The 10396-nt window shown below is 36.0% G+C and overlaps 1 protein-coding gene across 1 annotated transcript in view; it reads left to right on the top strand.

Moving 5' to 3' along the window:
- LOC103464427 (protein shisa-5-like) overlaps nucleotides 1-7438 on the top strand; it is a 15153-nt gene extending 7715 nt beyond the window's left edge. Inside the window, exons 3-6 of the mRNA XM_008408513.2 lie at nucleotides 854-889; nucleotides 1432-1583; nucleotides 4515-4742; nucleotides 6636-7438. Coding sequence (XP_008406735.1) covers nucleotides 854-889; nucleotides 1432-1583; nucleotides 4515-4742; nucleotides 6636-6820 — 601 coding nt within the window. The 3' untranslated portion in view covers nucleotides 6821-7438. The remainder of the gene's footprint in view (nucleotides 1-853; nucleotides 890-1431; nucleotides 1584-4514; nucleotides 4743-6635) is intronic.
- The last annotated feature ends 2958 nt before the right edge of the window (nucleotides 7439-10396 follow it).

The raw sequence follows: 10396 nt of genomic DNA on the forward strand, positions 1-10396 counted from the left end.
TGGCTTGTCGACGTCTCAGTTTTATTCGCTGGGAAAATCAATAAGCAGCTTGAGGTGACTCTGCTGCTCTCTAGTGGCGAGAAGCCGTAATGTTGGCTGGTAACAATCRGAATGCATTATGGGAGATGTAGTTTGTAGTCAATTCGTGCTGAAAACCTATTTTAAGTCAATCATGATCCTATAAAACGCTGGGGGGCCACATAAAATGACATGGCGGGCCACATGTGGCCCGCGGGCCTTGAGTTTGACACATGTGATCTAGCGTATAGTACTTTCTGATTTTATTGAAATCTAACCTAGAGTTGTCTCGATGCTGAAATTTAAGAGAAAATGCTCCTTACATGATTTCGTGTTTTGATACCACAGCAACATTTTTTGAAGGCGCAGGATTCTTTCTGGTTGAGAAAAAAAAAAATTACAGCATCACAATATTTTAACTTCCTTTATTAGGTTAAAGCCATTACGTAGGGTACAGAAAATATCTAATTAAAAATAGCCACTCACTTTGCTGTTTAAGCAAAACAGGAAACAGACTAGAAAACATGTAAATAAATAGTGTAAATGTTAATATCCTTTAAAGATGGTCTCACCTTTGATTAAGTCCTGTGATTATTTTATTTGATTATAACTGCTCATCTTTATTGTGGCATATGTGCTTCTCTTCTCTTTGTCAATTTGCTGTTGACACAAATATGTTTTACTGCTGAGGGACAAATGAAGGATCATCTTACACTAAAATAAAAAAGCATGGATATAGAAAGTAACGTCAAACATTGGTTTTGTGTTTGCCGTGGCAGCAAAAGAGGATTGCTCTCGTTTGTTTATTTTTTTCTGAATTTTCCTGTTTTTGCAGTGATAGAAATACGGCAAGTCGGGGAAATCTGGATAGGTAAGTTTGTATACATTTTCATGCAAAAAAAAAAAAAAAAAAAATCTATGAATTTTTTTAAAGAATAAATTACATCACAATATTGTCAATTTTGACATTCAAAGTCTGATTGTAAGTGTACAAAACAAACATGATGCAGGAGCCTTAACCACTTTCAGAAGAAAATTATTTGATATTGTAGTTTTCTGAATAAATTGTCTCTCACAATGTTTTTGAGGATTTCGGGGCAACTCTTCTTTATAGTTCTGCTTGAATTTATTGGTGGTTGCAGATTTGTGTTTGGGGACTCAGCCCTAGAAAATTTCACACCTTCTTTTGGTTTGGTTCGCTTCAAATCTGCACGCTTGGAAGCTCCACAAACCACCTAAACAGTTTCTCACTGTAGAGTGTTACTTAACAATAACGATCTCGTATGTTGCTGTGGACATGAGAATGATGCAACATTACTTAAAGACGGAGAGAAAGAATCAGATTTCTGCTGAGAGATTACGTAATCATTGATGTCTGTTTTTCTGTCATCTTTTTTTATTTATTTTTTTTAGTAATGAAAAATTCCATAAGGAGTTCAGCAGTTCCACACATGTGGCCGTGATTACTAGTACCGTAATCACCGCCATCCTTTTTCTTCTTCTCCTCGTCTGCTGCTGCATCTGTCCCTGCTGCTGTATTTACAAGATGTGCCGCAGGCCGCAGCGTAAGTAGTTCTCAGGAAACACCTGATTCATTTATGGCTTGTATTAAGTTTATTCAGTTTTAGAATTGGTTTTCTGACTGAAAACACAAGCTAAAAAGGTACAGATACCTAATTTGACTTCCACCTTATAAACATGTAAATCTTAAATGCCACTCTTCTTTCAGAACTTTACACTAATTTAACTTTTTCAAGAGATGCGCCAGCCCTTTTTCATTGGGTACACCTGGCTTTTGTCACAGATTGGAGCAAAAAATTGATTTGGAGTAGAAAATCTGAATTCTTCTTCAAATGTGACCTTCTCAAAAATAAGATCACATTTGTGACTTAATTGGTTACATACGCACACTATAGATCAATGCATTTTATTATTATTTCTAAGATATTCAGTATCAATTTACTATTTGCACCTGTAAATTATTAACAATCATCCCTAAAAGCAAAATTGATTAAATCTTTGCTGGACCTGCTCCTTCTATACTCTAAACTTGACCAAATACTATTTGGTGATTATAATAATCTTTATCTTGTCATGTAAAAATGTAATTAAAACTTGTGTTTGCTAAGTTTGGATGGTAAACATACATTACTTTCTTTTCCAGAAATAGCTGCAACCTATGAGCTGTTGCTCTTTGTTAATAATAATAATAATTATTATTACCTGGCACATTAACATATCCAACTAGCTAAAAAACCTAAATGGAGATTGGGCATATAATGCGTTGACATTTTGCAGGCATTTGCTGCAGTGTCTGCATCGTGCTGCTGCACACATGTAGGCTTCCTGCACACAACCTACAAGAAACGAACTAGAGCTGCCGGCTGTTTGCGAGCCTGTCAGTGCATGTAGTGGTGTGGCAACTGGCTTGAACACAGTCAGAAGAAAACTTGCATTTGTGGTTTTCAGTGTGTTTGAGTGTAAGACAGAACAGGGACTCATTTCAGGACGTGTGGCCCACCCACCACCTGACTTCCATTACAGAAATAGCACAGACGTGACATCAAGGGGCAAGCTGAGCGGAGGTTCATAAAGCCTGATGTTCTTTTTAGTCATCATCCTTTTGGATTATGACACATTCAGTCGTCAAAGATAATTACTGCTTGTGGTTTGAGCCAAACTTGATGCTAATACCTGTTTTCTTGCTTTAGTAAATTTGCTTTAGTAGCTGCTGCCTTTTGGGAAGTATATTGAAGCATGCATAGTATCTCAAACAGTGTTTTCATTTTACAGATTTTTTACAGTTTTTGCTTTTGTTATGCTTCTGTTTAAGATCATAAAACTGATTTTTGGATTTACAAAGATGAGCTAATTAAATGCAAGAAGCAATTTTCAAATAATAATTTCTTGTGTTAATGAGATAATAAGATGTCTAATCTATGTGGCCTTGTGTGAAAAAGAAATTGCCCTCTTAATCTAGCTGATGCTACCAGTCTTGGCAGCAACAACTGTCCTCAAGGGTTGGCGATAGCTGTCACGTATCTTTTACTTCAAAACCTTAATTAAGTAATCAAACTGACCTTGGACAATTGTCCTGCTGCAGAACCCAAATGTGCTTGAACAGAAAGTCACAACATTACATCCAGGATTCAGGATTTTCTGGTAGAGAGCAAAATTCATGGATCAATAGTGAAAAGCTGTCCAGTTCCTGAAACAACAAAGCAGTCCCAGAGGAGCTACCACCGCCATATTAGGCTCTCAGGGTGATGCTTCTTTTCTAATATGCTGTTGCTTTCACTCCAGATGTAAATATAATATATGCCTTCTAAAAGGTTATTCCTTTTGTCTTACATTTGCACAAAATGTATTTCCAAAAGTCTTCAGAATCATCAAGAACCTGGAACGCGGATCTTGGCTGCGGCAGGAGGAATTTTGTTTGGCAGGTAGCTTCTGGAAAAGATGATCCCAGACATGTAGATCTGCCGCTAAACATTTAATGTTAAGGCTTAACCGCAGTTGTTGTTTGGCTCTGACCAATTGGATTTTTGTACTGCTGCAGAGGTGTTTGTTTTTAATTTTAGACATACTGATAGTATTTTTTCTTAAAAAGCCCCTAAACTATATTTGCTTCCAGCAGATTAAGTAGATAAACAGTAGTACGCTCAGACATTGTAGAGAAGGATAGAGAACCACAAGACTAAAAAATGCAATACAGAAAATATAAAAAGCTACTACTTAAAAAAACAAAAAAAAAAAACAGATACTACTGTTTTTTAAGCATAAAACAGAAGTAAGCCCGACAATGTGGTTTTCTGGCTCTGCCTTCTGGGATCAGATACAGGAATGTTCAGTCTGAGTCATTGTTTCCATGACAACCATTGAGGGGAAACCTCAAGAACTGTTGACGTCACTTCCAGGAAACGGTTGGGAAGATGCCCACCCTTTCTTTAAAGGATAGATATATTTCTTCATTGCACCTCTGTCTTCAAGCAGAAATAGTGTGATGAGGTTTCTTTTCATTACAGGTGTGGATTTGTCTCTTTTTCTTTTTGAAGAATGACTTGTATTCAGTGGACGACCTAAACTTTTGTTCTTTTGATAGTCGGCATATATTCATGTTTTATGCTTACTTATAAAGCATAATCGACTACTCTCGAGTCTTTTTACAAAAAAAAAAGTCTTTATCAGCATTAATGAGTATAAAAACACTCCTTATGCCAAAATAATGATGTGAATGAGATAAGTGATTCAAATAAATTCATGGTTCTATAAACATCTTGTGGTGTCAGTTGATGGGCGTAGTTATGTGTTTTTATCTATTGTAACTTTTCCATGTTAGGAACAACTTTTGATTTGTCAGATTTAGTGAAATCAGTTGACTTTTTAAACTAAGCAGTTATTTAGATTGTGTGTCTTTCCTACTGAATCCTGTTAGGAGAATCGTGCATTTTAATTTTGTCAGACATTCATCATCCTTGCTTGTGGTTTTCTTGCAGCTGTGGTAGCTACTACCACCCATACCACAGTGGTGACCTCTGCTCCTCAGCAGTACCCCCAGCAGCCAATGTCAGTGCCTGGACAGCCCCAGGCCTACCAGGCCACCCAGTATCCACCCTACCAGCCCATGCCAGTTCAGCCTGGCTATGGAACACAACCCATGGCTATGCCGCCTTATCAAGGACAGGCGTTCACCCCAGGACCCCCACCACCTTATCAAGAAGCCAGTGAGTGTGAATTGTTACTTGAGTCCAGATGAATAAGAAAAGCCCAGAAGATGGCCACATGTGTTTGTGGTTGTCTTAAATAAATCCAGTCTACATTATAATTTTTTTTAAATCTACAACTGTCATGTAGATATTATCACATATCTAAAATTACACAAGAGTATTTAGTCAGCCTTTTTTCTCAGTGTAGTATTTATGTCGCTTTATAGCTATATGATATTTCTCAATTTCTGCTGCTGTCAGGTAAAAATTTCCTCTGAACAACTGTCTTCGAGTGTAAGCAGTGATCCAGAGGATAAATATTTCATTAATGTACTGTCTGGTCTGCAGTAAAGCTAGCAGGACAGTGACTAAGCGTCTTTTTCAGGGACTGGAAACTAAATGCAAACATTTTTTCTCAATAGAGTGAAAAACGCATATTAACAATAAAGATATTTTAATGGCAACAGTAACACACTTATTTGTAACCACATTTAGCAGATAAAAATATTTTCAAGTTTTGTTCAAAATGCACAAAGGAATAAAAACAATTAATTTGGTCTCATTATTGTGAAACTAGTTTGCATATAAAAAGACACATTACCTGTTTTTCACTGATTGGTTGTCAATTAGGACCGCCACATCTATTTGTGTTACATTTTTGTATTCTGAAATTTATATACAATTCCTTAATTGTGTAGATTTTCTTGTAAACTGTTTAGGTTTTCCTTACAAAACCTTTTCAGAATAGCCTGTTGTAGATTTGGCCCGTTATCTCTGAAAGAACTGATGTAACAAAGTCAGGTTTGTAGGTCGTCTTGTTTTTGTTCACCTTTTCAGCTCCTCACATTTTTTTAATGGACAGAGTTTTTTTTTTCTGATGTCAATGCTAAAACATTGTCCAGAAGCCACTGGATAACTACTAATGTGGCTGTATGCTTAGTCTTTGCACATGTGGAAGATAATCCGTGCCCAAGCTTTAATTTTCTGACTGTTATCGTTTAGATGTTGCGTCAATATTTCCTCATAATGTTCTTTATCTATTGTATGAAATAGATAAAATAGATCTATTTATTTTCTATTTGCCATCTATTTTATGAAGTTTGCCAGTCCCTCTTGCAGCAAAACACCCACCCAACATGATGCTGCCACCCCATATAGTTGTGATGATGTTCTGAGGTTTTCAAGCGTCTTCCTTTTTTATCCAAATATAACAATGATCATTCAGGTCAAACATTTCCACTTTAGTTTCATCAGAGCACAGAACATGTCTGCAAAAATAAAAATTTATGTCCTGGAGTATATTTGCAAATGTATCTTGCTTTTAAAAAATGGCTTTTGGGTTGGTGTTTACACTTGGAAGCTCCATTGATAAAACAGCACTTTGCACCAATCTGATAGTTGAATAACTAGTAGATTAAAAACAGAAAATATTTTTGTTGTTGAGCTCATATGTCTCAAAGTCAAATTCATTATTTTAGTAGCAAAGAGGTTGTTTGAATTAAACATGCTGCTTAATTTGTGGGTTATATGGTTTTTGATGAAAATTTGAGAAATTGTGAATAACTAATTACAGACCCTGCAGTTATCTTGATTAAAAGTTCCACCAGTACTTAAAATGCATCAATAAATATGCTTTCATTTAACTCAAATGTTGCGATAACTTGCAAAATCAGCAAAAAGATTTTGTAAGAAATCAGCACAAAGCTTTTTGCTGATTTTGCAAGAAGACTTGTCTGCTTTTGTGTCATCTTGTTACTCCAGAATAGCAGGAGAGGAGGTGGATTAAATACTAGGTTATGTTTGAGGTTTTTTTTTTTTAAGTAAAAGGAAACGGATAATTTCCGTTTACTGAATGTTGCAGACCTCTCATGTGGTCTGGCCCATTCATTCTTACTTTCCCTTCTATTCCAGTCGGTCCAGCCTACCCTCCCACCCAGCCCATGCCTTACAGCCAGGCTGCGTACAACCCCGGACAGCCAGCGTATCCTCTACATCCTCCCACCCACCCACAGCCAAACGCTCCATCCTCTCACGCGGACTTCCTGGCACAGCCTGCATACAACCCAGATTATGTTGCACCACCCACAACCGGGTAAAAGTACTTCATACCATAAATAAACTACAACGTTCCTGACATTGGCAGAACCTGAGGAGAAAGTGTTCATTCCTTTAGTTCGATGGTAAACATGACAATGTAATATAATGTCGAGCATCTGTTGTGTTCAGTTGTCTCGAAGTACAACGTGTTGATGCCCTTTGACTTGTTTTGCATAGACATTCAGCTTACATTCCTACATATGTGTAAATATTGTCTGATTTCAGTTTGTTTGTGGCTCCTTACACATCTTGGGGGAATAAAACATGAAGCTCTGTCTGACTTGAGTTTTTAAAGTGTGTAGAAATCTTTCAGCTTTATGAAGATGCCTCAAAACTTCCTGTTTGCCTTTTAAGTCCAGCTGAACCAACTGGACTCGTTCATTCACCTTCAGACTTTGACCAAGGTGCTTTCATGTTGATGCTCAACACCTCAAATATCTGCCAGGTTCTTGCAAAAGTTCTTTAAACTTTTTCTGTCTTGTCATACCCTTGTTTTTATAATGTTTTCAAAAAGTGTATATTAGTTTTTAATACACTGCTGAAATACTTTTTTCTAAGCATTCTTTATAAAAGGGAACACTTTCTCATCAGTTAGGAAAATGGTATATAAAAAAAAACAATAGCTTATATGTGGTAGAGTTCATAGGCTTTGGTTTTTATTACAGTTGCGCCGATAAATCATCCAGTCAATAAATCGACTGGATGATTTATCCAGATTTACACTTTGAGAGATCTGTGATTGGCCGATACGCACATGTTCGTCCCCTCTTGTCTACTGTTCTTGTCTGTCTGTGCCGTGAGAGTAACTTGACTGACAGACACACCTCTGAGGTCATGTTTGTAGTTTACAATAGTTGCCCCACTGTTGCCAACTCGGGGACCTTCTTGTTATATTTAGCAGGATTTCAGACTTCAGAAACTAACGGAAATCAGAATCAAAATCAGTAGGTCGAGCTTTTTCAGCCAGAAAACTGCAATTAGTGCACCCTTAGTTTTTATTGATTGTCAAATGTACATCTGTACACTTTTGCATCTGCAGCTTCATTTAGTGTTACTTAAGGTCTTGTCTCTTCAGTCTACTACACATTTAGACTAAACCAAAAAGGAGAAATGTTACATTTTTGAAATGCAAGACACAAATGTGCCTTCATAGCTAGGTTGTGGAACCCAGATGAACATGTCCTGGCTTTGAAAAGTTTATTTTCTTTTGAACTGTTTATTATTTGAGCGCACCTTATAATAATTTATCTTTTTCATTTCAAACAATGTATCCTGTTTACATAAACAATTACTTCATGTCTTTGTCATTTAGACATTCAGATTAGAGATTAATAAATTTTATTTGAACTCAAATTACAATAAAATGGTTTACTTCAATAAAATACCCTTGTACCGTAATTGAACAACTTGATTTATGAATAGTTGATGCTTTTTTGTATTTCCTGTGAAATTTTGTGCGTTTTCTGTATGTGTTTTCTTTGTTCTGTTGTCACTAAAGAGCTCAACTGTTTTTGCCATTTACTCGAGTCATTTGAAAATGTGTTGTTTTTACTTTCATTTTTTTAAAGAAAAACAAGTTCTTGGTTTGCCTTTTGTTTTAAACTCGCTGGGTATTTTTTAGTTTTTCAGATTTGTTTGAATCATTGTCACTGGGGGAAAAAAAACAACAGCTTAGCTTTTACTGTTTTTCATCTTGTGATCCAAAATATGTTTCTTGTCGTATGTAAATATGTACCATTTATTTTACAGACTTTCATAAAATATATTTTTTCCTGCTTGCATCTGGTTATTTAAATTCACTTTCAGTGAAAGAGTTAATGTGTAAGGCATTTAAATATTTTGGAAAATAAAATTGAGGAAGGAAAAGGAAAGATGGGTGTTATGATCTTATTATTAAATATTGCAACAACCACCGTTGCAGATCTTTTTTGGTGTATTCTTACCGGAGCCACATATCTAAACACCAAAACGTCTGTTCAGTCTTCTCTGAAAAAGAAAGTTCATGCTCAGTTAGGTTGCATAGAGTTTACCTATAATCGCCAATTTTCAAATCTTGCTAAATATTTTTTATTGATTTTATGTCTGGACTTTGATTGGGACATTCTTACATGATTATATTTTTATCTAAACTTGCCTCCAAAGCTACAGTGGGAATCTCATGTGTTTTGCAGCCTCCAGTAGGATTTCGCCCAGTATTAAGCTCCATCTGTCTTTCATGTCTATTCTGATCAGCTGCCCTGTCATGATGATGTAAAGTGTACCATATTGGCATCCCCTACTTTCAACAGGATTTCAAATTGGTCCACCAGACCTGTGGATGTTTCCAGCTCTTCCAGGACCACTTAATGCTCTTCTGAGACTTTCAGTTGGGTGAACAGACATGCCTTCATAGTCTTTTTTTTTTAGTTGTCCCATAGTGCTTTGTTAAATGTTTTCTTAAAATTAACATCTTTTCACAGTGACATAATTTGGTTCTTTACATATTAAAACTGCTTTGACTGATAAAATCAAATTTAGACACACAACTGTCAATTTGGTGTCCAAAGTGTGGCCCGGAGGCTATTTGTGGCCCTTGAAATGACTGATCAACCCCTTAACCATAAGCCAAGAATGGTAAAAAAAAAAAAAATTGGCCAACAAATCAGAAATTAGTTAATGAGCCCAAAAATTTAGAAATTGACCATTTTTATTTTAAGGTAACAATCCAGAGCCTTTATTTATAATTACATCTTTAAGGATTTATAGATTTATTGCATTTTTTTTATTATAGAGCAGGTAAAACAACAAAAAACCTAACTTTTGCTTTTTTAATTTAATGAATTTTGTGGTTTGCAAGTAGTTTAAATTTGCCAGTTTTGACCTCAGGGTCAAAAGGTTTGGACACCACTGCTCTGGAGGGCCACATAGATACTTGTTGCAGGCTAAATTTAACCTGCAGGTTGCGAGTTTGACGCCTTTGCACTGAGATTTTTAACAGCTGATTTATACTTGGATCAAATTTATTAGGATGCATATAAAGGGAGATATCACAGTAAAGGAGATTAATATTTGCTTGTCACACTTTTCAAAAATGTTTAACGTGATTTTTTTTTTTTGTCCTATTTATTTCACAACTATGCACGACTGTCTTTACATGTTGATATGGCGATACTGTATCTCTATGTCAACATGGTGGATCAGTGAACGTCCAGGAAGCAAACACTTGGATTGCAGACTGTTTTAAGTAGCCAGCAGTTACTTTTAAAAATGAACTGGACAGGATTTTAACACACACTCTACAGTAAAGGTCAGGATAGGGCTTTAACAACATTTTTTTCCCTTTTTTTTTTTTTTACACAAATGTTGGTTTGTTGCAAAATATGACATTAATGATGGAAATAAACTTTCTCACACTTATTATGGGTTCACATCTGAGACTATTGGGATGATAACCTGCTGGAAATCTAGCCTCCTTTGTCAATATTTTCCACAGCTGTAATGACAAATCAAATCAGTTCATACCCTGTCAAAGACAATTTCGGAGAGAATATTGTTCAGATTGACCTATTCTAGCAGTAAAGCCTGATGTTGGGGGG

This window comes from Poecilia reticulata, linkage group LG5, assembly GCF_000633615.1.
Source record: "Poecilia reticulata strain Guanapo linkage group LG5, Guppy_female_1.0+MT, whole genome shotgun sequence".
Classification (NCBI taxonomy): Eukaryota; Metazoa; Chordata; class Actinopteri; order Cyprinodontiformes; family Poeciliidae; genus Poecilia; species Poecilia reticulata.